The 25960-nt window shown below is 43.0% G+C and overlaps 1 protein-coding gene across 8 annotated transcripts in view; it reads right to left on the bottom strand.

The window, feature by feature from the left end:
* Nucleotides 1–25960, bottom strand: part of syne1a (spectrin repeat containing, nuclear envelope 1a) — a 114788-nt gene that overhangs the window by 58250 nt on the left and 30578 nt on the right. For 6 of the 8 annotated variants that reach the window (XM_037448716.2, XM_037448715.2, XM_037448713.2 and 3 more), the window contains exons 22-58: nucleotides 25642–25806; nucleotides 25289–25423; nucleotides 24842–25003; nucleotides 24283–24491; nucleotides 24075–24180; nucleotides 23796–23960; nucleotides 23531–23698; nucleotides 23036–23200; nucleotides 22280–22420; nucleotides 22027–22187; nucleotides 21686–21842; nucleotides 20838–21065; nucleotides 20652–20750; nucleotides 20148–20335; nucleotides 19046–19169; nucleotides 18800–18966; nucleotides 18481–18634; nucleotides 17694–18349; nucleotides 17060–17239; nucleotides 16732–16885; nucleotides 16456–16614; nucleotides 15649–15831; nucleotides 15427–15528; nucleotides 14504–14707; nucleotides 13762–13969; nucleotides 13001–13116; nucleotides 12633–12838; nucleotides 12395–12556; nucleotides 12024–12303; nucleotides 11651–11823; nucleotides 10355–10664; nucleotides 10048–10212; nucleotides 8324–8683; nucleotides 6588–6724; nucleotides 3896–4073; nucleotides 1759–1941; nucleotides 1484–1627 (exon numbers count right to left, since the gene is read on the bottom strand). In XM_037448716.2, the coding sequence (XP_037304613.2) occupies nucleotides 1484–1627; nucleotides 1759–1941; nucleotides 3896–4073; nucleotides 6588–6724; nucleotides 8324–8683; nucleotides 10048–10212; nucleotides 10355–10664; nucleotides 11651–11823; nucleotides 12024–12303; nucleotides 12395–12556; nucleotides 12633–12838; nucleotides 13001–13116; nucleotides 13762–13969; nucleotides 14504–14707; nucleotides 15427–15528; nucleotides 15649–15831; nucleotides 16456–16614; nucleotides 16732–16885; nucleotides 17060–17239; nucleotides 17694–18349; nucleotides 18481–18634; nucleotides 18800–18966; nucleotides 19046–19169; nucleotides 20148–20335; nucleotides 20652–20750; nucleotides 20838–21065; nucleotides 21686–21842; nucleotides 22027–22187; nucleotides 22280–22420; nucleotides 23036–23200; nucleotides 23531–23698; nucleotides 23796–23960; nucleotides 24075–24180; nucleotides 24283–24491; nucleotides 24842–25003; nucleotides 25289–25423; nucleotides 25642–25806 (6954 nt within the window). Of the gene's footprint in view, nucleotides 1–1483; nucleotides 1628–1758; nucleotides 1942–3895; nucleotides 4074–6587; nucleotides 6725–7001; nucleotides 7441–8323; nucleotides 8684–10047; nucleotides 10213–10354; nucleotides 10665–11650; nucleotides 11824–12023; nucleotides 12304–12394; nucleotides 12557–12632; nucleotides 12839–13000; nucleotides 13117–13761; nucleotides 13970–14503; nucleotides 14708–15426; nucleotides 15529–15648; nucleotides 15832–16455; nucleotides 16615–16731; nucleotides 16886–17059; nucleotides 17240–17693; nucleotides 18350–18480; nucleotides 18635–18799; nucleotides 18967–19045; nucleotides 19170–20147; nucleotides 20336–20651; nucleotides 20751–20837; nucleotides 21066–21685; nucleotides 21843–22026; nucleotides 22188–22279; nucleotides 22421–23035; nucleotides 23201–23530; nucleotides 23699–23795; nucleotides 23961–24074; nucleotides 24181–24282; nucleotides 24492–24841; nucleotides 25004–25288; nucleotides 25424–25641; nucleotides 25807–25960 lie in introns of those variants that run through there. The other 2 variants (XM_037448712.2, XM_037448719.2) reach the window with 2 other exon arrangements.

The following is a 25960-nucleotide window of genomic DNA, read 5'->3' on the forward strand; positions in this document are numbered from 1 at the left end:
AGATGGAGATGGAGAAATTAAGACAAAAGGAGCAATAGGATTAGGGATAGACCGATTGGGAAGGAAAAGACATGAAGTACATTGGAGAGGACGGTTGCATGTAAGCATTATATTTTCATTCATTCATTTCAGTCATTTGGAAAATAGAAAGACAAAAAAAACAGGACAGCGATGCCAGAAAAGGGAAATGTGGGGCAGAAAGTTTAGTTAACATGTCATAGGAACCGACGGAGCATGAAGAGCACATGAAAATACATGGATAAAGACAGAGGGAAAACCATCATAGAAAAACATAAGCAGTAGCATTTCTCCTGTTGTTCCTTTTTGAATAGAAATGTTTTTGGACACCGCAGTTCAGATCAGAAAAAGGAGAAAAGCTTGACAAAATAGTGCGATGTAGGGGTGTATAGATGGGAAAAGGTAAGGAGGATCCAAACGCAGGTTGGGACACTAAAGCCGGCGTGTATTGCATTGTACTTCAGGTGCTGGGGGAAGAAATGTAATTGCTTGCAGGGCCAGACAAAAGGCAGCGAGGAGGGGTGCTACAGTGGGCGTAAATACAAAAATAGCAACAACGATAAGGGCAGAGCTTTGAGATGGGCTCGATATATTCTTTTCTATTGTCAGTTTTATCTTCTTTAACGCTCAGCGGCTCTCTCCCTTTTTTGTCTCAGCCAGACATGGCGGAGACTGTTATCACATCATGAAAGGCGCCTTTTAGCCACGCAGCGCTTCAGCTGTGACAGAAGGAGAATTAATTAGATTTCTGGACTTTTCCTCTGACGATTGTGTCGCCGGCTATTAAGACGCTGTTCTATTTTGATGCGTTGGTGCTTGACAAATGTAATTAGTTCCTTCTCTTTTCCCTGCTGATTTTAGATTGTGCTTTAGGGATGCATATCTGATGGAGAGCTACCACTACTAAGTGTCCTTGGAAAATCGACTTAATATTCAATTTATGTTGTAATGACGGGTTTCCTTTTGTAAGGAGAAGAAAAGACAAGTGTGTCAGGGATAATAGCTGAGGAGGGAACTGTGAAAAGGCACACTCTCAGCATGACCTAATGCAATTAAACAAAAAATTCAACATTGTGAAAACATATTGCTTATGGAGTGGCTTTTGAAACACGGTAAAAACTTGAGCGTGTTTAACCACTGTAATTAAAAAGAGTAGAGTCAGTCGATTTACCATGATTTGAGCAAACTTTCCATTATCTTGAAGCGATATTAGATCATTCCTATATGCCCCCTCAGAGGTCTCCGAGACGACTTATCATGCTAGTAAAAAGGGAGGGCTGTAGGCTCATGTGCATGTATGTACTTACACAGACATTGAGGTGGAGAGGTTTGGAAATGAATCAAAGTGAATGAGTGAGGACATTCCCATCTTCTACCTTCCCAAAAACTCCACTGCTTAAAGAAAACGCAGACAGAGTAGATTGGTGTAACCCTGCGAGGAGCTTGACTTTGGACTCCATAATACCTGTAGTTTGCTGAGCTCCTTTTTCTTGGCCGGGAGGTCGTGGAGGCGAGCACTGCTCTCCTGAACTCTGACCTCTGTGCTGTTCAGCCAGTCCTGCAGAGGCTCAGCACTAGCCTCAAACTCCGTCATCTGGGACTGCAGGCTCTGGAAATACAACATTTATACATATATTAATCCCAATACTGCATTTAACACACATTCCCCTAAAATCCAGATTGTCAATTTGCTGGGAAACCTTAGCCAAAGCGTCCACACAAAAGTGAATATGAACCAACCTTGAGAGCATCCTCCCTCATCTGCAGATTATTCATCAGGCTCTTCCAGTCTTCTCTGGCGTTTGCCACCTTGCCCTTGATTCCCTCCATTCTGTCTTTGGACATCACAGCCATGAGCAGCTCCCCACTGGCTCCTACTGTACTCAGCCTGGCCTGGCCATGCTCCCTGTCACTCAGGAACTCCTACGGGGATACACAGAGAAAGACAAAGGAACTGTGACTACTTAACACACACAAAGGGAGTAGGGTGTGAAAATAAAAAGAGAGGACTGAGTGACAATCCCAAACTTCTCCATAAATTCCAATTCTCTTGCAATGGCTGATGGGTAACTGGAATCGGTACGACCACTCTCTACATAGCAAACCAGTCCCAGGATCTCACATTAGATCTCAAAAAAGCAGACATTAGCGCAATCCATTGCTAATTCCATATGTGTGGGCAGAAGGAAGGGCTTGACCCAGAGAGGCAATCATACAAAACAACAGTACAGGGAGGCAGAAATGTGTTTTTTTTACATAGCTCACATTAAAATGTACACACACCCACCCACACCCCCCATCCTCAAAGCTGAGTCGATGACAGTAGCGCAGCGGGGGGACCACTCCACCATCTGTGCAGTCAGCACATCACTTACACACACTACTGCTTCAGCCCTCTCAAAACACACACACACACCGTACAGTACAACCACACACAAACATAGAAAGTATTTCTTCATCTTTTCTGTCTCACCTCAGTTCATCCACGGTTTCTTTCTCTCCACCCTAACTACCACTCTCTCCCTGCCAACGTTACAATATACCACCAATTAAGTGTGACACGATGGATGCCCCTGCTCCTCCCACCCTGGCCCTCCTGGGGGTCAGCCATGTGGAAACATTGTTCCACATTCCTCACCAAGTCAATAATAAATAAAACATGCGTTCCTCTCTTCTTCACCGCCATAGCCTCTGTGACATTCGTGCTCATCCTCAAGGCTACATTAGAAAACTTCTGACGGAGCACAGAAAAGCTCGAAAACAATGTCTTCAAGGAACACATTCTTCATTTGACTGTTAATTAAAAAAACTGAGTGAGTACAGAATTATCATCTTACTACCCGTCCAAGCAGTAATGGTATTATAGTTCGTTATTGGTTATGCAGTGGTCAACATGGAGTACCTAAATTGATGAGCACTCATTTGTAAGCCAAAGACCTGGGATGCTCTAAAGATCTGAACTGTTACAGCAGCAAGCTTCTAAAAAAAAAAGGACACATGTAGATATTTTTGACGAGAGTGGCATAGAGCCCCTGCTGTGCAGCTTTCTCCTATCCCTCTTGGCTATGCGTCACTCCAACGAGCCCACAAGAGGATACTCAACAGTCGGAATGTCAATACAGGAATCCCCTGGAGTAATATCCAATTGAAAGTGGATAGATTCCTCAACTATATTACATAATTTCCCTTTGCCTATGCCTTAGTGTCAAGCATCTTTGACCAGCCTGCCCGGCCCATGCAAATAAATACAAAATAGCCCTGCCAGGGAGCAGTCCAGAGAAAAAACATGATGAAGAAGGTTGAATTAATTTCCTCAAAAAGGCTGATTATTTCTGGTATTGGAAGTGAATAAATGGCTCTTTCCCTGCATCTAACTCCACCATCAGCGGCTACTTGCTCTGAAATCATTACCGCCTCACTGCAGCTGCTTAATTAAAAAGAATGACGTGGCCATTCTGTATGCCGATCAGACATGGCAGTATACATTAGTATACAGAGTATTAGTCCCTATTCCCTCCACACCCAAAGTTATTAAAAATGTAGGTATCTCTCAAAAGGCTGAAATGAAAGTTATATTTAGTGACATATAAATAAATATCAGTTCTACCACTCTACTCTCTGAATAACATAACACATTGTGGTTCAGTCTGTTTATTTGCTTGGTAGGTCTGCCCCGGGGAAGCTGCTCGGCTGCACAGGAGGATGCAATCCATGCATCCAGCAGCAGTAAAAATAATCAAAACTTGGTATGTAAGCAGCAATAGCTGACAAGGCTGGACAACAGTGCGAGTGCAAAAACAGCATGACGGGGACGGCACAAGACCACAAGTTTATGTCACCCATGTTTTAAGAAAACTTAACAGAAAAGTACTCTTACTTGAATCCTCTGCAGAGCGGTGACGGCCTCGGCGACACTCTGTGGCACATCAAAGCATTTGGCTGTGCTGATTTTGGCATTGATCAACCACTGCTGAAAGTCTCTCAGTGCTGCACGGAACTTCTGCTCCAGCAAGCGCTCCTTATTTTGACACTCCCTGGATGCACGAAGACTCAGACTGTGTTGGGCAAAAGAGAAGTTTGAAGACTGATTAAACATGAACAAAGAAAGAGTTACAACCAGAAGAGAGTGTCCCTGTGCTGATGAAAACAAAAGTGGATGCATGTGCAGATGCTCAGATACTGTAAATGCTGTCTTCACATGATGCCCAAGGAGAAAGGGAAGCCTAGGACATGAGCCGGAGTGAGAAGCGGGCAGGTGGAGATATGGCAAAGTGGGTGAAATGGAAGTAATGATCACTGGGGCAAAGAAGGGGAGTGGGGGAAGGGTTAGGGTTAGGAGGGGGCTGAGAGGACACATATGAGTGGGGTGAGAATTCACAGGGGTGACAAGCTGGAGAGAACAAGGGTTGACAGATTGATGCTGTAAGAAAAGGGTGAGATTGAGAGAATATGACAGGGATAGGGAGAAGTTACAGCGGTGGGTGACATCAGAGGGATAATTTGACATTTTAGTAAGCTGTATACAGACTACAATAGCACAGACCAAAAAAATGCTAATTCTTTGTCTGGCTCATTTAATCATCACAATCTACTGAAGAAGAAATTAGGGAAGGAAGTCATTTCAACAGCTACATTTTATAGTCAATCATTTATTGGCAGACATCAGAGTTGGTATTTGACAATTGTGCCAAATCTGGAATTAAGATCAACGAAAAAACTGATCTATGTCCAGTGCCGGTGTTTCAAAAATTCTCCCTCATTACCCTTTATGCACATGGCAACTACAGTATGGTCAAGGTTGGTAAAAGAATGGCATACATTAAATGCTGGTCTGTGATGAGACACTAATCCATGTTTCCTGTGTAAAAGTCAAACATTTTACATGACCGTAACTCTAACATCCTTTTTTTCCTCCTCACTATAGAACTGTGCGATATGGCAATCTAGGGATAATGGTCTGTGTAATGAGCACGTAAAATACAATCCCATTCTTTGCACAGACAATATTTATTTAGATGACGAAGAACAACAAAGGAAAAGAGCCATTGGGTGTCACACATATAGGGCAGTGGGTGAAGGTTTAAAGGGGGTGAGTGAGGAATAGAAAGCATTACAGCATGGAAACAAGGTGCGCAGCTGTTTGAGCAAGGATTGGTGTCCAAAGGGAGGCATGAAACCAACAGGCAAAGGCACACACAACCTTTCATCCACACGCACGTTAACGCACACAAACACCCTTGAGTTGAAATGATGCGATGAGAGCATGAAAGGGTAGTACAGTGGGGATGGCATGAGTGTGGTGGAGGCACTTTTTTTCTGCTGTGCCAGACACAATCTGTCATATGCTGCGAAAAGGATGGGAGAGTAACTACCTTTTTCCTCTTCTATCTTGACTCCTATGAAGCTCCCTCTCTTTCTTTTATCTTACTCTGTCTGACTCCTTGCTCTTCTTTCTGCAGGGCTCAATGCAGAACAGGTGCAACGAGCATGAAGGCCAAGTCTATTATAGCTTAAAAGGCCCAGTCAATGAGGAAGGGTGCTGTTTTTTTGCAAACCAGCAGCCAAAGCCAATTACCCGCCAAAGAGCTGACCTCCCTCAGGTTGTCAGCCAGTAGATGTTAGTCACAATACCCTACACCCAGTGCCCTCACTCTCGGGCATTATCTACTAAAGTCCACATGTCATCCATGCAAATTAGGTAGATCATTAGTGTAGTAGATTTTCATACGTGTGTATAGCGTTATGAACGCGCATTCTTTTAAACGCAGGGTTGTTGTTTTGAAAAGGCATCGCATGTACATAATAAAGCACTAAATGAACAGAGGCTCACTTATGTGCCCAGAAGCAGGCAATTAGAGGGAAGTATACAGGGCAATATACCATCCAAATGCATCTGATTTCCCTCAAACCACACTTAGTCTTGCATAAAAATTAACTTGAGAAAAACAGTGACCGAGCCAAGGTGAAGAGAAGGTAGTTAAACGTTGCATAGCAACTCGTGGCTCTGGTGCTCTGTGTCACCTCAAGACCTTATTTGGCACATGTCACAACAACAATGGCCACACGCACACAAACACATGCCTCTGACACAAATAAGCTTGTAAAACTGCTCCTGCCCTTTCGGACATATAAAGGTTGTTTTTGGTAAGAACGCTGCTCTTCTATTTTGTTTATGGTCTTGAATAATGAAAAATAAATGCAAAAATGTGCATATTTACACTTGGTTTGTTTTGTGTATATTTTCTTATTATATCCCATTTAGGAATATAACAAGTGTTGAAATCACACCGTTAATGATGTATTCATTGCCCGATATGAGGATACAACAAAAACATGCAAAAATCATAAAAATGATCTAACCAACATTGCATTATGCATACAGCTCAATCTGAATTATTGTAACCACAAAGTGGTAAAATCATTATATATATAATATAAATCTGTTGAAAGTCCATGGATTAGAATCTTATGTATTAGCCTAAGCAAACAGAGCTTAGCTTCATTTTAAACCGACACCAAAAGCATTTACCCCCACACGCTGTCTTCTAAAGCAGAAAGACCCGGCTCACCTGTTGTGCTGTTTGATAAGTGCGGTGACCCGATCGGATTGTGAGACCAGGTCCCCGGAGTACCGCACCAGGTCGTTAAGTTGGCCTTTCAACTTCTCAGCCATCGGCTCGGCGCTCTGCAAGCCCTCCAGTACATCCTAAAGCAAACAAAACAGACACCATCTGGCTCAAACCGTGTGTGTCTGTAAGAGTGTGTGCGTGCGTCAACGAGTAACGAGCACCCTAAGGATCCGCATGACACCCTTCAAAAAAGTGTACTCACATTCCCACTCACACCCTAAGGATCCGCATGACACCCTTCAAAAAAGTGTACTCACATTCCCACTCACACCCTGGCTTTATCTTCTTAGCTCCTCTCTCTCTCTCTCTCTCTCTCAAACACACACACACACACAAACTCAAACACATACTCACAGTGCTGCTTGTACAATAGCATTTCTGTTCTTCGTGGAGTGTGGCAGGAAGGAGCTGCGGATAACGTTCTCCCGCTCTCCTCAGCGTGCCTCACATTCTGCACTAACACAGTCATGAAATCCTGACCCATGAAATATGTACAACCCCTATTCCTCTCTCTCTCTCTCTCTCTCTCTAACGCTCGCTTGTTCTCTGTCCGACGTATTACCAATAAACAACCCTCCCTCCCTCCTTCTCCTGGACTCGCTGCTGTCTTATCCTTCCCTCCTCCCAACGTTCTACTACTTTCTCGTCCCTCCTCTCCCCTCTTTCTTTCTCCCTCCTCCCACTCCTTGCGCTCTTTCCCTCTCGCACATCTTCGCTCCTTCTCACGCTCTACTCCCGGTGGAATTCAGCTGTCAGCCCTCACAGATGCGGCATTGGTTCAAACGCGCACAAACGAGCGCGTAACGAAAACACGGCTGGACACAGGAAGCAGGCTGGAGGAGGAGGAGGAGGAGTAGGAGGAGGAGAGAGAGAAGCGGAGGAGGGGGAAGACTCCTCCTCTGTTTCTCGACAGCCCCAAATTGAGAAAAAACAGAGAAAGGCATGGACGAAGAAGCCAGGGAGGACTGTGAAGGTGTACATGCTGGCGTGGCCTTGACAACAGAGAAATTGTCACGGTGTAAACATCCTGTGGATGTTAGAAACAGAGCAGCAGGGGAGGTGAGGAGCAGGAGCATCGAAGAACCAACCCCCGCAGTCAGAGAAAGACGTCACTACACACTGGAGTTTGAACAAGTCAAAGTGCAGAAAGGGAAAGGAAGCAGGAATTGAAAAGCAGAATGTTTGCGAGGGAGAGATAGTGGAGAATAACGGCAAAAAAACAAACAAAAGGGGGGAGGGGACAGAAGACAGATTGAGGAGAAAACAAGAGGAACTGATGGGATTGTCCCTGTCACTCCTTCGCCATTCGAGTAAAGCTGATTTACCAACTAATCTGTTTTTAGGATTTACAAATGGAATGGTTAATTACTGACAGAGAAAACACAGCTGAATGCAGAGGATGCAGCCTAAGTCTGCAAATGCTCTGTATATGTACAATTGGGGTTATTTCCCATTAAACAATGCTAATCCCTGTCTTCAAAATTAACATAGTAAACTGCAGCACAGTGGCCACTGTCAGCTTTTTTTTTTTTTACACATCACAGTCTCGCGACCCAAATCTCAGCCGAACAGAGTTTTTATTATCTACTATTTTTTTAATTAACTATTGTGAGCAGATGAACAGTGACTACTTCAGACGTTAAGCTGCCATAAATTTGACTGTTGTGCTCTTATACCTTAGCCAGCTGCCACCCAGCGACTGCTTCCTCGCCGTTGCTCCGCCCCTCAGCTTTAAACAACTCCTGGCTCCACACCCTCAGCCGTCCATCCAGCTCTCTCAAGTCGTCCTCCAGCCGCGCAGTCAGACGGTGGTATTCCTGCTCCGAGGCTGCGGCGGCAGCCAGGGCCCCCTCCAGGTCGTCCCTGGCCCTCAGCGCGGCCCCTTCCCACTGCTCCAGGGCCTGGGACAGCGCCCCCAGCTGGCGGTCGATGGCCTCGCAGCCGCCTGCTGCCGTGTGTTCTGCCGTGGACGCCGCACTCCGCCGCACCCGGCTGAGGCGCTCCCGGCCCTCCAGTAGCTGACACTCCACGCGCTCCTGGCGAGATAGGGAAGGTAGATAGGAGATGAAGTTGCTACGGAAACTGCAAGCTCTTATTCTATTCAAAGTGGCATCCTGGTCTCCTGCTCTATTACTTTCTGTCTTTAGATCTTTGATTCTGTCTTTGGAGCATTAGTTATGATGTCTTGTATTTTCATTCTCTCGCTAGATATAATTTCAGCCTGTGCCTCCATACCTCTAAGCCTCCATTCTGTGTTCAAAGGTAACACTTAGAAGGCACAGGACGTGAAAGGCAAACACTGGAGTGTGATGCAATAGCATTCAGCTGATGGATTGGATTGAAAAAATGTGAAAAAATGGTAGCTAAGGACTTTAGTCTGTGAATAGAACGATATGAACATTGACCTTGAGGCAATGAATGGGAAATGAAAATGGTGCAACTCGCTTGTGTATACAACTAATTATCTTTGCTCCTCTACTGAAATAATTCACACCATGACTACAAACACAAGACAAAATAATGCAATAATAAGTGCCTGCGTGTGAAATTTAAATGCAATCGCCTCTCATATTTTCACTTTGTAATTGCAGAATTATTATAGAAAAAATAGAAGAGGCTAAGTCATGACTTGACCAGGTCTATTCATGGCTAGTGAATGGTCAATTCTTGGTCAGCTTTTTTTTTTACTCTGTTACTGTAATAGTCCAAAATGATGGCAGTGAAATAGGCCAAGAGAGATTGAGATATTTGGCTATGACGGCTATGGTGTTTGTCCCCATGTCATGAGAGCGAATTTCAATTCCCTCAATAGTTTGCTCTCCTCTATAGCGGGAGTCAACCAAGATTAGATGGATTCAGATAATTCAGCAACAGTAGCAACAGTTTACACATTTACAATATTTCAAGTAGGTGTAGTTTCACCAATTACTGTTACACTTATACAATCTCAATATGAAAGGTGTTTCTATAATCCACATCCAACTCATGTACCCTTTTATTATGAAATACTGATCTTTTTTGAGTTGCCAGTTGTCTTTATGAGTGACTGCTTCCATTTCCTTTTAAACGATCATAACATTATACAAAAGGGCCAGCCAACATATATGGTTCAAGTGGAATGGATCAAGAATTCCAGAAGAAACTACTTCAGAACACACAATTTCTTTATGATTAAAATATAAAAGGACAACTGGCTATCTCCATTTGCTGACTATATAGCAAAAACTGAAGGAAAACCACTTTAACGGCACACCCATGCTTACTCTAAAGCACAACAGGCTTGTCACCAGTCAGATGTGGCACATTATTATTATTAGTTTAGTTGAAATAAGTGTGTACAAAGAAAACAAAAGGAGTGTCAGCCGGCATCAATGAAAGGATTTCTTTATATCTGCCTTACCCTCACTTCTGACAGTTTCTTTTTGATGGAGGCGGAGTCCCCCGACGTATCAGACCAGTGATGTAGCTCTTCTCCAACACCCATCAGCCAATCAGTGAGCTCTCGAACAGCCTCCAGGTATTCTTGATGTTCCAACACAACAGCCTGCGAGAGACGTACTCTTTCCTAAAGACAAAGACAATGGACACAATCCACATCAACACAAACAACATGACTTTAAAATAACAAAGCACTTAAAATAATTGTTGGGATTAATACAATAATTTGCTCAGGTATTTAATCAAATGAAGATGAAGTAATGCCACACCTCCACCAAGGCTGTGAGGTCGTCAAACTGGCCCTGCAGCTGGGTGCGGGCACCGTGATTAAAGCTGGCATCGCCGGTCTTCTTGAACAGTTCTCTGGCTTTCTCTTCGAGGCTGGACAGAGCCACCTGATGGTCTTCCAGATCAGCCAACAGAGCTCTGAGTCTCTCCAACTGGGAGGCCTTCTCTCTGGGCCCTGGCTGAGGGGTGAGGGGGGCACACACCTCTCTCTCTACAGCCTCCATCCAGCATGGCAGCTGGGAAGCACTCTCCAGGTATCCTCCCCACTGCGACACGGTCCACTCTAATCGACTGGAGGAACAACAGAAGATCTTTTTGTGGTTGTCTTTGACTGGAAAGTATGGAATATATATATGTTTAATCAAATCTGAATAAAAATGGGTAATATTATACATATTTTTCTCTTTTATTTGTTTTCTAACCTGCTATTAAAAAACCAAAAATCTTAAAAATAACACATAAGATGGCATCATTTAATTAAATTACTTACTTTAATTGTAAATGATACAATCATACAAAATGCAGATGTATGAAAATGTAAAATGTATAAATAAGGAACAAAAGGTAACTAGAGATGGCAACATCATGAGGCCAAACAATCTAAAAATGGGCTGTAATACTGGCATAGTGCCTTTATGCTCTGGTTCAAAACACACACAGATTCACACTATTTTTCTTGCTATCTGTTATCGCTTCACGTACAAATATCACTAATATCTTCTATTTCACCATGCCTCCTATTATTCCCGTCACCTTAAAACACAAACACACCCCGTGTGTGACTAACTGTTTTCCATCAACCATTTAATCCCTAATGAGATTCATTTTTCTAATTGCTCAATTAAACAACATTACCCACTGAACTGATGCACATGCACAGACAAAACGAGTCAGTAGTAAATCAAATACGTTAATCAGATTTATCAAATGAGACAAATACTGCTCATTATGTCTTTAACCTAATGGTAATTAATGGCATTGAGACATCAATCCGTCAGGGTGAAATAACCTGGTCCAAAGAGAGGATTTTTTGGCACATAGGTAAATGGCCTCTAACAGATTCAGGGCTTGATGGAGTAATAGCACAATAAAAAAACAAAAATCAAGATTGGTTTGCAATTTACGATTCTGCAGTTTGTCCAATTTCATTGTGAATGCAATTCTGCAAGAACTCCAAGTTAAAGGAATGACCTGTTCTTTCTTTTGGCTTTCATTGCACACATGGCCAAACCATCAGATTATACTCTAGGTGATGAAAACAAAGGTGAACATTCTACCTGTGGCAGCTCATGGCAGTCACAATAAGCGTGGCCCATGCGTCCTCCACTTCCTGTAGCTGAGAGCGGACTACTTCCTGTCCGGTGGCGCCATAGCTGCGCAGGGCCAACTCGCCCTTACCCATCGCCATATTCAGTTTGACCTCCCCCTCCCCCTTCAGAAGCAGGATGTCCTGTGTAAACAAATAGGGGTCAGGGTGATCCAGATTTACACATCAGAAATTTTGATGAATACATTTTCAAGCAAACAGCTCCCTCTTGTGTTTACCAGAACAACTGTAGTTTAATCAAGTAAAGAACTAAATAAATGTGGGCATTCCTAAAGAATCCTTTTATTTCATTATATAGCCTGCCAGTCAAAGCCCCGTATTACCTGCACAGTCTCCAGCCTCTGCTCTAACTGCTCTTTGGTCCCCATGGTGCTGTCTACTGTACCCAGTCTCTCCTGGATCTCTTCCAGCCAGGCCCAAACCCCTTGGAGGGTCTCTCCAAAGGCCTGGCTCTCTTGGCAACCTCGCAGCTTCTCCCTGGCGGCCTTCAACAGGGCCTGGTGCTCCATCTGGAGCTGGCCTGTCATTCTGACCTCCCCTCCCGACCCCCGGCATGCTTCAGACAGAGACTGGGCCTCCTGGCCGAGATGCTCGATGGAGTCCCTTGAAACAGACAATGATATTGTTACGAATATTTGACAACCCACGCTCGGGCGTCGACAGCATATGGCTTCTCACACCCACGTATACACACCTTTTTGCAAGCAATTCCTCATGGAGGTTTTCTATCCTCTTCAGCTCTTCTGTGATGTCTTGGGCTCCTTGCTGGCACTCCCCCCCAAGAACAGGCTCTCTCTTGAGGCTGAGATCCATCTGCTTCAGCCAGTCTCTCATACCCTCCACACAGTCATTAAAGCTGGAGAGGAAGTGCGTTGGCGTTTAATTATGATTTATTTGCATAAACACATGACACAACAAGAATAGCAACTTACTTTTTGACGAGATCAATACTCTCTTCCAAGTCCCGTTGGCTCTGAGAGCAGCAGTCCAGGTAGCTCCTCCAGTCTTTCTGACAGGAGGAGAGATGCTCCCGGATCTGGGCTGCTCCAGCTTTTGGCAGGTGTAGTTGTAGCCTCTCGGCTTCCACACAAACTTTAGAAAAACACTCTTCCCCCTCAGATCTCCGCTCGACTGACACCTGTGGATGTGTAAAATTACATTTTGCAGCGGATAATATAGCAAATTTCAACAACTGCAGTTACTAAAAACTGAGAGACTTGTGCATGATTTTGGTTTAACACAATGCCCTTACAACTGGGCCAAAAGAAAAGCATAATGGAAGTATGAAATATAACAATACCTTTAACCGCTGTAACTTAGCTCCGAGCACCGCAACATCCCCTGATAGGTTGGAACATTCTTTCAGCTCTAACTTCAGATCTGTGAGCCGGGAGTGGAAGTCTTGGAGGAGATCTGCTTAGAGTAACATAAAGAACTGGTAAACAAAAATAAACAAAATAAACAATGGTGACAAGTTAAGGAAAACTGAGGTGTTAAAACAAAGACGCTGAATATTTAAAAGTGAAGGGACCCGAAGGAGAGTGAGAAGAGATGTGTTGCGGCAGATACTGAGTGCGGGCGTGTCCACGCTGTTGTGTGCTGGGTTGCCTTGGCAACAAGCCCAAAATGACTCCCCCGAGAGCAGATGTGACAAGAGCGCCATTAATCTCTGAGGCACAGGTGTGTGTCTGAGCAATGAGAACGCACCAGTGTAACACACAGTGTGTGTAAACAGAGTGTGGGCTGTGGTGGGCGAATCGAGTGTGCTATGGGGAGAAATGCCGGTTAATCAACAATAAATCTGTGCACCAATGATAAATAATCTCACATCATGTAGTTGTGCACTGCTTCATTGGGTAATTATGAGATTTTGAGTGCCATTAAAATCCATACTACTCCTTATAAAGGGGTAAGTTGTGAAGACTACTTATACAAGTCCCTTGATTTATTGAATAGGTAAAGAACAAAAACACCATCCAGGAGATCATTTAATAAAACATTAAACTATCTGGATTGAAATTGTACTGCAGAATATCCAAACCACCCATACACATGTATTACCATTGAAGTGGAGCTGCAGCCCATCCTGCAGGCTGCCCTTAGTCTTGGCACAGCGTTGGGCAACAGCCTCTGTTCGCTTGACAATGGAGGTGAGGTCAGAGGAGAGGCATGACAACTCCTGAGAGGGATGAGACCTGCACAGCGCACTCAGAGCCTCCCTTGCTGTATCCATGTCTGCCCTCTGTTGCTGCACAACGCTTTGCAGGTCCTGTAAATGAGAAGTCAGAAAAAAGAGGATGTATATTCGTAATTGGGGTTAAAGGGTGGTGGAGAGGGCAGAGTGTACATGTTCATTCACTTCGCAGATTTCAATTACTGCCAGATTAGAGTGTATTCTTATGTATGGGTCTAAGCTCTGATCTCCTAAAGAGTGTCATAATTGAGGAAAGAAGTTCAACCTTGCGAAACAATAGGGTACCACGCAAACAATGTTCTCATCATTATGCTTCTCTGTATCCCTTTATAGGAATTTGAAGCATGTGTTTAAAACATGCAATATCAATACCTAGCATTCTCTTAAGCCAGTTAAATGATTAAGGCTTCACCTATAAAATATTGTCTCGTTGTATTTACTCATTTTGTGTGTGTATGAATAGGATGTAAAGGGGATAATAATAGAAATAACTTTTCAATAGGAATTAGAGGAAAGACTATATAGTTACTTGCATATTCTTTATGTACTCCTATTAGAATTTACTCATTGTGTTTTTGAATCACATTAAGGGAAATGATGGTGTCATACCTTTACTGTACCAATGTCTTCGGTAGAAGTAGCTTCAGTGAGGTCAGATAAGGAGCCCTCGACTGCCACCAGCCGCTCGGCCATCTGGTACATGAGGTCCTCCAGTCGCTGCTTCTGGAAACCGAAGTACATCACAGTGTGTTTGGCCTGGTTGTACACCTCTCGAGCATGGGCCATTTCCTTCCTCAGGTCCGACTCCAGGACCTAGTTCAATAAAGAAATGAAATAACATCATATCACCATATTCCCAAGGAAACAACACACACACACAACTTGCTTTCAAGTTCTCCTCATGTTCCTTTTTTTCCATTTCAGTTTTTATTGATGATTTCTACAAACAACGAGCAGATAACCATGGCAACAAACAATAAAATGAAAAGAAATCGAGAAACCTGTTTTGGTAGTAGGCTGTCCCCATTTTGACCCTATTTGAGGTCCTGAATAATGTATAATCATTTATAATTAAAATTTGCACATTCTCATAATTTTTCATCGTCTGCCTCATGTCTTGTAATCTCAAATGACGTGTCAGTTTTTCCATTTTGAAGAAACTCAAACCACTTTCCCTTTGTCATAGCTTGTGTATTAGCAATCAACAATATTTTGACCAGATAACCCCAAATATACGTGAGTGGACTTCATCTCGTGCACTAAACTCTTTCCTGCTTGGAGGATTTAAGTTCAAATGTTTACTCTTGACTTTGGGTGCTAATAAGAAATTCAAAATTCCATCCATATCAGTGAGTTGATAGATGTTTGATGAATTCTACACATGTCATGCCATTTGTGAAGTGGCATGTGTATGTTGCATTCATTTGAGATATTTTGGTTTCATTTCTGCACTATTGGGAGTTTCAAATGCCCTGGCCTAAATGTCAATGGAAAAAATATTCTAGCTGTTATATTCAACACTTACTACCCACCTGCATTTGTATCGGGGTTTCTTGCAGTTTAGCTCGCTTCTTTAGCTCTGTGACTCTCTCTTGCAAGGTATCCAGCCTCAGTTCCCTCTTTTCGATCTCAGCCTGTAGATCAAAGGGCCAGACATTACAATTAAATCACACCCACTATGAAGTCACTTTGAGAACTACGACACCACAATCGTTCACACACTGTTTCATGCAGACGGATCAGCCTGCTCTGACCTGAAATGTGTCGAGATGGACCTCCGTCTGCTCTTTATCACCAAGGTTGGTAACACTGTCGGTGAGATCAGCGATGGAGCCGGCAGCCCATTGGTTGATGTCCTGCTCCATGGACGTGAGGTCGTTCCACAGTGCTACACAGTAGCCCAGTCTCTCTGTGTTGGTTTGTATTCTCTCTGAGACCTGAAGAACAGAGACCAGCAATCTAAGTATGGAATAGGATATGTCTCAATCAACAGGAGACTAAGGGGAGGTAGGATCTCTCTCCCTCTTAGTTTTCTCCTGATGTAACGAGGGACGGCACGCTTTACTGGGAGATGGAGGGAAAAACAAGACTTAATTGGTTTGACAGATGTGGGGATGAGAAGTGAGAGGAGGAGAGAGACAGAAAGGCAAATAATGTGTCTAGACTTGTTTGTTTTTCTGTCTCATTTTTGACAGCTAAGCCGGCAACTAAATCTCTCAGGAAGAAAAAATTTTAAAAAAAGAAGAAAGAAAAAATATATATATATATGTATATATATATATATATATATCATTAAAAGAGGAACATCGCAAGTGTTTTTCTGAGCTGTAACGTGGAAGTCATTATTGATTTCCACATAAAACCACACCACAAATCCCTTCATAGTCGTTATCACATTTCAGCTCCAGACAGAATTCATGAAGTAGCCAGAGTCAGGATGGGGACAATTAATTACAATCCCCAAGTATTATTTCCAAACACCTAGCTCAATTTGTCCATATAGAAAAACTAAAACAAAATAGTGGCACGGCAAAGCATGCGTTATATTGACTACCATTCACCTCCAACCACTGGTCTCTTAACATCTCCGTGTCTCTCTGGATGGTGATTGCATCAGAGTTGGGAATCTTCTCCAGTTCTCTCTGCAGGTCCTCCACTGTGCTGATGAGCTGGTCCATTGCTTCCTGTTGTTCTCTCAGCTTGGCTTGGACCGTATCATGCTGGAGGGACAGAGAGGAGTGCAGAGGGAATGACATGAGACCACCACTAGAGGGAGAGATACTGACATATATACAATAATCTGGCCGATGGATTTAATTTTAAAAAAATTTACTGACTCGTGTTAAAATCCTTTTGGCCTCCTGAGCGGTATGGTTGTGGTCAGGCAAATTGTAAGAAACCGCCTGAGCACTCTCAACGACAGTGGTGAGGGATGACTTCAAGTGGTGGAACTGACGGAGAAGATCTACTACAACTCCACTCTGCTCTTGACTGAATGAGAAAAAGGTCAACAGCGTTATTAGACATATCATTTTGGCACTGGATGAAATTACAAAAATAGAACTATGCAAGTGCCGTTTAACTGTCGCTGTTCTATATTAGGAAAAAAAAAAGCTAAGGAATTTATATGATACAATTAAGTAAAAATGCCTTTGACTTTCCTACCCCTTAGCGATCAGAGTCCTGACGCTCTCCCAGGCTGTCTTCACCAGTGCTACCTCTCTGAGAGCCTCCCCAGCCAGCTCACTGTCTCTCTGGGCCAGCTGGCTTCCCTTCTCCTCCAACCACTGCTGGGAATGCTGCAGGGACTGGAGCTCATCATCCAGCTGGACAAAATAACGCAACCTGGGGGGGAAAAAGATGCAGAAGAAAACAATGGGGATTACTAGTTTTATTTCAACGAATGATATAAAAATTTGTAGTTTAACAAGTTAAAAAAGACATTCATATACTATATTCTCACAGGGCTTGTGTAGTTTTGTAAATTTCTAAATGAAAAGGACGCAAGTGTTTTCAGCCATATATCTTTTGGCTGGTATGAGAGCAAAATAGATTTCTTCAAAACTGCACAAAAGCAGTAATGCTGCAAACTAGTCTGTTTTCAAATCAAATGAATCTTGTCAATTTAGCCTTTAATCCAAATAGATGAGACACATCATGAAAACCAGTTATTCTGCGGTTTAGACTAATACGAATATCGCTTTTTCAAATAACATAGCTGAAACTATTCTGAAAATAGTAATATAGTAATAAAAGTAATAAAAGAATAGATCAAAGAGCCTGATTGCCATTTACAAACCTGCTTTGAAAAGCTTGTACAGAGCTCTCTCGTGACCCCTCTCGCTGCGCTTCATTCTCCAGTTTCTTCAAATTCTTCATCACCTCCTCCCTCCTCTCCCTAAAGGAGCTCCATAATGCCCCTAGAGTGTCTGCTTCACTCTGTCTCCATCCCACATCCCTCTGGACCTCTTCCAGAGCGATCGTGAGGGCCTCAACTTGCCCCCTGCAAGAAGTTTTGGACTGAGGATGGCTCACGTCTTTGGAGCCCTGCCACTCTGTCCCGCTCAGGTTAAGGTGCGCTTTGCTTAGCTTCCCATCTAAGCCGACTGCCTCAGCCTCAAGTTTGGCCACATCTTTACTCCTTTCTCCTATTCCACGGTGCAGCTCTTCAGCTTTTGAGCGATCCCAGCTCCCTCTGCCCTCCACGGCTTCGTGAAGGCGGCGCACGGCCTTAGCTGCGGCTCCATGCTTCTCAGAAAAAGCTTTTAACTCAGCGAGGCATTCTTTACGTAGGAGGAGGAGACGCTGGGATTCATTGAGGGGCTCCAGGCAGTCCTCTCTCCAGGCCCGGAGCTGCTGTTGGGCCTCTGAGGTGGAGCAGCGAAGTAAGGAGGACTCCCTTTGCTGAAGAGTTTCTCGCAGAGATGCATGTGCCTGCAGTTGCACCTCATGCTCCTGCAATCAAATTATTCGATTAAACACATATGAATTTATTTGATCTTGTAGTAATAAATATATCATTTCTGACCAAAACAACTGCCATAAACAAAAACCTCATTGTTGACACCAAAGTGTTAATTTCTCACCTTCAGCTTACTAATTGCAGACTCAAGATCAGCAATGTCAACCTGGGAAAAGCTTCTCAAGCAAGACAGGAGGTTTTCACTGCTTTTGGTCAGAGTCAGCAGTGCTTGATCCATCTGATCCAGCTGGGACAACTGTGTCTCCAGCAGCTCAAGCCTGAAAGAGAGGTGAAAGGCAGTTTGGATTAAGCACATGAACGTAACTGTACATTTAAAAGAACCTGGGGGGAAAAGATGAACCATGATGAATCATTTCTGGATGCCATTTATGGAGAGACATATAAAGTCAAATTAAATGTGATAAATCTAGCAGGATAATTGCCTGTGTGATGTGTTGATCTTCACAGAGGTGCATCTTTCCTGTAGTTGTGCGAGATCATTGCTGAGCTCTTGGATATGAGCTTCAGGTGCTGTGGGGTACAGACACAGCGCGAGATTCACAAGACCCTGCAGAAGAACCTCATAGGATGCGGTCTCCCCCTGCATCTCCTGGAAGGGGGAATGAGTGTTTAAAATGATGCCGCAAAATGATGCTAAAGAACAAGCAACTAATTGTAAAATGACATACTTGTATATTTAGCAGTTCATTCCTAAGCTTTATTTTGTCTGCAGAAAGCAGGTCTGAGTCTGGACAGCAAACAGACTCACACCTGCTCAGCCAAGTTTTCATGGACGAACCCTCCTTTTCGAATCTGTGGATACAAAGGTGGCACCCAGAATTGAAATGTAATACAAATTATGCAAAACTGTACTAGAAAATAATAGAATAAATACTGATCTAACATTCTTATTAGTCACTTGTGATCTCAAAGCAGATACAAGCAATGACACATGCACACAGACAGTAATTCAGTCCGTGTGTTATCTTGTTATTATGTGACCAAGTCTCAGTATCAGTGACAGGGTCATAATGCGGCCACCTATCTTGCCAGAGCACCCTGTGCTGTAAGTAATCCCTCATACATACACCTGCAGGGGAGAAGATAGACTGCAAAACAGTCCCACACAAACAGGCAGACACACACACATACACGCAAAATCAGTTCAAGTTCAGCATCCAAAAAAAAGACTTGACCAATTATCTAGCATGGATTAATAAAATAAAACAAAACAAGCACTGAAGCGTTGACTCTATACACAGCTTACATGTGCCAAATATAGAAGAGTGAGAAACAATTGCTCCAGACTGTCAAGTCCATTGTGTGAGAAAGTGATAAGAAAAGCCTATTATTAGAATTGAAAGGCGATGTCGGAGTGGAGGACAGACTGATTGAGTCGAAGACAAGATCTCGCTCCTCTACATCCAACTAGGATGAGAGAAGGATTTGAGAAAAAAAGAGGAAATTGGTACACAGATGAGGAGTCAGCAGCAAAAACACAAGTGCAAAATAAAAGGGGAAATAGTAACGTTTTTATAATCAGAATGAGACTCATTTGAAATACAGGGACAAAAAAGGTAAAAGCATTACATCAACTGACCACACATACTAAATATTTTAAAGGTCATTTTGTTAAGGGGTCTTAAAAGCGCAACGCGATGGATCATTTGTGTGTTTTCAACGAGCAAAACTATGAGATGCGTGTCTATTTCAGCTAAATGTAAATGTTTATTTTGCCGATGTCCCATTATCAAAAAACTGACTCAGAAACATAGGCACACACAACTTTACCTCTGCCAAAGTGCTAGAAGGGTCTGTAATGTAGATTGCTTTTCTGTTGCCTTTTCCAAATATTCACGCTGTTGCTTCTGGAGATTAGCCACCTCTTCCTCCAGCTGGCTTCCCTCTCCGAGCCTCTTCATTGCCGAACACAGAGCCATCAGCCTCGGGTTCAGCTGCTCGACAGCCTGGCAGACCTCCTGGAGGAAAGGGATATGTCCTATGTGACTCCGCGGAGTTAAGGGAATTCTTACATAAAGCCTACTGACATGATAAGTAACAACCAGCTAAACAACTTCACACAGTCTCATACTGGAGAATACTGCATGGCCTGAAACATAATCAGCAATAAGTTGATTAAAATACAATTCATATTTTTATATTTATGACAAAGGAAAAGGGAACTACACAAAAAATGAATAAAAAAAAGTTACAACATGCAGGTCCTTGGGGTTTAGTTAGGTCAACATCAAAGTTAAAAAAGTGATGTCACATTAAGGAATTCTTTTCTCTTACCATATGGTCCTGGAGTTTTTTGTAGGTCTCTGATGAAGATGAGCAGTATGTGATCGTACAGTTAAGCTTTTCTTTGAGGTCAGTCATTGTTTTCTTGACCTGATGATGACAACAGCTTTAAGTAAATTCTTAAAGTCTTAATTAGAATTTCTCCACCAAATGACTTCAGTACGCGTTTCTGCATACCTGTTCAAGGTTATTGTTGTATCTCTGCCAGGACGAGGCGCTCTGGTTGAGCTGTCCTCCCAATTGTTCTACTCTCCCCATCAACTCTTCCCAGTGGCGCCTCATATGTGCGAGTCGAGCCCGCATGCGTCCGGTCTCTCCAGGGGTCACAAGCCTCGACAAGGCCTCACAGTCCACCTCCATGTGAACCAGGGCGGTCTTTCTTTCCTCTAGACCTTCTGCCACAGCCTGTGGGGAGGCAAAAAGAGAAGAAAAAATAAAAAGAGAAACAAGACAGAACAGACGATGTTATGTGTTTTCTACAATAAATTCCGTTGTCTATGGTGGATAACAAATAATGTTGATTCAGGTCCGTAGAGTTTTAGAAGAATTCAAATGCAAAAAGTTGTTTAGAAAAAAAAACTAACTCTCAAACTAATCAATGTCTGCCGCAGGTCTTTCTTTGTCCTCTTCTCAAACCTCCATGAGATTAACAAGGCTGAGGTCTGGAAAACCAAGATTATATATTGTATTATATTTATATTTATTTTCTATATCCTAGTCTACGCTGCTGCTCCTCTGACCCAATTTCCCCCTTGGGGTTAGGTTCAAATGTAATCTTATTTCATCTTAATCTTAGTATCCCTCAGGCCTCACTGATACCGTACAGTGTACGGCGTACACTGCAGTTTACTGTCAAGACAGCAATTTTTACCAATTTCCTTGTGAGATACCAAAAAACATGTGGATAGTGCATATTTATTCATGAATATCAGAAGATGATTTTAGAAGCTTTGAAGTAAGTTTAGCTATACTGCTTGCACTCAGTATTAGATAGTAAACAAACAGTATAAAGACGCATGATATACCTCCACCGTGCTGATGTGTTTATCCAGGGGATCTAAGGAAGAGGTGGAGTTGACGGCCTCCAGCTCCATCTCTTTCTCCCTGATCCACAGAGAGAAAGCCTCTGATTGGCTGCAGAAGCGCTCCCACCACATACACATCATCTCCAGCTGGACAACACTGGGAGACACAAGATTAGACAGAAAGAATATGGTAAAATAGAATTGATGCAATGTGACCATTTAACAAGGTGAAAAATGCTTCTTAACTCATCAAAAAACTGAAATTGAGACTGAAGTTTGAGGAAGTTACAGTATATATATATTAAATTGGATGGGAAGCTGTGAATGAGACTGGGACGTACTTCTTGTTCAGGAGGTCCTGAAGCTGCGTTAGTGCTTCTGTGGTTGAAACGGCCTGCTGTGGAAGAAGAGTGTGATTCTCGGGACCAAGCTGAATCTCTTCTGCCTTCTCCAGCAGGAAAGCTGCACGCACAGAACACTCCTCGACCTTTGTGAGGAGCTCCTACAGACAAAAATAACAAGTATGTTGTATGAGCGAACACAGAGCAGGCACTACATGCACATAACCACATTTATTGTATGACCTTGTCCTACCTTGCTCTGCCCCAGCTCCGTTTTCAGGCTGTCCAGGTTGTTGAAAATAAGCTCTTTATGCAGCTCTTTTCTGGTATTGCTAATAAACCTCCAAACTGTTTCTTTTTCTGTATCAAAACTCTGCCAGGAGCTCAATGTTGCCTTGAGATGACGAAAAAACAGCAGACTCATTTAGTGGATGATGTTTCATTCAGAAATATAACATGTACATACAGAATTATTGGGTACGGGGGTGTTTGGTTTAATTCAAAGAAGGAGCATTTGTTAGGAGCAACAAAAATGCATTTTCTATCTCCTTTTCTAATGCATACTCAACAACTGCATCGATCTCTCTCTCATTCTCTCTCTTTAATTATTAAACTCTGGTGTAATAAGGTCTGTCTAAAATGGATCTTTAACTTTGATTTATTCAGATGGATGTAGACCAAAACCTTTAACATTCATCCCTGATGTTTTGGATTTTAGGTATCTTAAACTGTGTTTCTCCTTGAAAATGTAGTTGTGCTCGACATTAAACATGAACATTGTCACGTGGACAGATGTTGATTTTTTGATCAATTCAAAGGCAGAGATAGAATAGAGATAAACAAATCACAAGACAACAGACACGAACATAATAAACCCACCACATAACCGTCAATAACTGTTTAGAGTTCAACATGGACCAATCAATGATGACTGCAGGGGTCTGTGTGGACACTCGCTTGTGCAAACATTAGCATAATGACATCAGGAAAAATCCAGATTTGGGTTTACCTGCAGGTTGTGCTCATTTGCCCCTGATTTGTGGTCAACATCTGCGAAAGCTCCTTCGAGCTCCCGTAGCGACTGACTGAGCCCCTCCCCCTTCTGCAGCTGGTGGCAGTGTGCCACCAGAAGCTCCGCCTCTCTCTTGTTAGCATCCAGGCGCTTTCGGTGGTGCTTTAACAAACACAGAAAAGAAAATAACTTTTGCAGCAAAATGATCTTCCCTCATTCAGAACTGTACAATGATCTTGCAGGGTCCTACACATGAACAGCACTGATAGCAGTTAAACCACTTGAGGTCAGTAAAGCGAAGACAAAATTAGCTAACTCAATCTAAACTACTTTTTTCCTTTGGAACGTAAGACATTTCAGATTTTTTTCACATTGAAGACAAAACACCAACTGATTTCCATGTGGTCTGATGTAACCTTTTGATGGAAGCTTCTTTAAATCAAATACCTCTACACAGTTGACATCACCTCTCTCTTCTCCCATTACACTCACCTGGTGAATAAGATAGAGTTGATTGGCCTCCTCGAGGTCCTCCGCATTCAGGATCCTGCTGGTCTGCTCCTCAGACTCCCTCTGCACTCTTAGAACCTCGTCCAGAGCACCATGCACCTCCTCCCTCAGTTCCTCGTACTGGAACATAGAAGAGCCCTCCTCGCCCCACTGTGAAGGAGGGGGGCAAAGAGTCAGACAGGAGGATTTTGTTGAGATAACACAGGATATAGACACATGTTTAAGCATTTGAAACATCTTTAAATACCTGACAGAGAGAAGAGAGGAGTGCACGCAGGTCAGCTGAGAGTTTGGCCAGAGCTGTTCTCTGTCTCTGGACCTCCAGTTCAGAGCTAACCTCAGAGAGTGCAGCAAGGCGGCTCTTAAGCCACAACAGAGTCTCCTCTCTGGCATCTACTGCTTCCTGCAGGGCCTGGAAATGGTGGAAACACCAAAAAAAGAGAATCCAGTTTTACTGATGCTGAGCTGCATTGAATCATCAGCTGTTCTTTGGGCCTACAGCAGCAAACACAATGTGCCAGCTCACCTGAACAGCATCATCTTGCTCCTGATGAGTAGAACTTCTGCCTGTCTCCCTCAAGAGCCTTAGCTGCCTCTTCTGAGATGAGAGCCAATCAGAAAGCTCACAGAACCTACCGAAAAGAACAACTTCTTTGAAGCCCCTTCAGTGCCTACAATGTCAGACTTTAAGGAGTTGGAGACACTGTGAGTACTGATATTTCATCAACTTTTACCTGTCATTCCACTTCTTCCACTTATCAGGGTGATGCTCCAGTTTGAGGTGGGTGCTTTTGATTTGCTCTGTAACTTCTTCTACAGCTCTTCTTGTGAAGTCTAGCATTCGATAAGCCGGGTCGTTGTCGTGCAACTGATGACACAGATCCTCCATGTTTTTAATCCTCTTCTCACACAAAGTCAAAGGTTTTTGTTCCCTGAAGAACATCTGGAGATAAAAAGCGAAGATGTTGAATTTAGAATGATGATTACGATGACATCAAGTGATTTTATCTTTCTCCTTCTCACGTTTCAACCAGTGTTAATTTTGGCAGTGATTTTTTATTTAGTCTTAGTCTTTAGATGAAAATGCATATTAGTTTTAGTCACATTTAGTCATTTCAATTCTTCTTAGTTTTAGTCGACGAAAACTTTAGTCTAGTTTTAGTCAGATTTAATAGCTATATTAAACTCCTTTCTTCCCTTCTCAGGCTCAGGGTTTTAGCGTTTTAGCGTTGCCATGCCTCTGAATATGGCCATGTTCCTATAATATGATAGGAAACCAAATCCAAGGCTCACCCTGTGCTCTTTGATTATCCGCTCACTGGTGCAGGTACCAGATAGGGCTTGTATTTCTCTGTCCAGCTCTGCTCTGCAGTCCTGTATGATCACAGCAACTCGACTTTGTTCCACCTTCACTTTCAAACACAGCAGGTGAGACGGTACCTCGGCCTGGACATCCTGTGGAAAAGAGTGAGGAGGAATAAAGTCTAGGACACATGCAAGATAAGATATAGCATAATATAGATCATATACAGTCACATATTATATCCTCCCCAAACTGTCAGAGACAAATACCCTCAAGGGAAACTTTGAGTAAACTTGAGTGTTACATTTTAATCATTAAGTACAGGTTAACTAGAAACACACTGGAGGGAACGCTGTTTAAGTTATCAAAGTATCAGTTCAGCGCCTCCAGAGATGTACAGTAATAAGTGAGAGTATTAAAGCATGGTGAACCCTGACCTTCCAGTGTTTGTGCAGCCTGCGGACAGTTTCTTGCAGCCCCTGTTGCTCCTCCTGCGGTAGGATGTCAGTCAGCTCATCACATGCCTTCAAGAACACACTCAATAACCGCTGGTCGAGTTGGCCAAAAAAATCCTGTGCAGAATCAAATACAAGCGATGAGTATAAGACTGAATTCTTAAATTGACATTAATGAATTTCTTTTGTTTGCAAGACCAAACAACAGAAAAACGTATTATATATGTTCTGTGTATTTTGAGTTATATTTTGCTTCCGTTTTATAAACAGTTTTGTTTACTAGCCAGTGCTTTATACGGATAAGCTAAAGCAGGAAACTACGAGTTTGATCTTACATGGTGTTTTTTAAGTAACTCCTCAGCGTCTCCGGTCTCTCTCAAGCAGCTCTGAGATTTCTTCAGCACTCTCTCCAGCTCTTGTCTTGATTCCTCAAACCTCCTCCTCAGGCAGTTGTTGGCCTCCTCCTGCCTTCTCCATTCTCCAACCTCCTTTAGCAAAACCTGAGAGGACCGAGAGCAGGCAGTCGCGATTGTAACCTGTCTCATCGGTTATAGTAATAGAGTGTAATCACATTATTTGTCTGACATTGAGCAAATGAGGGGCAAACTGTTGCCCCCTGGGTGTTTTTATGTGCTTGTAACCTAATTACGATAG

The sequence above is a fragment of the Pungitius pungitius genome, chromosome 20 (assembly GCF_949316345.1).
Source record: "Pungitius pungitius chromosome 20, fPunPun2.1, whole genome shotgun sequence".
Lineage (NCBI taxonomy): Eukaryota > Metazoa > Chordata > Actinopteri > Perciformes > Gasterosteidae > Pungitius > Pungitius pungitius.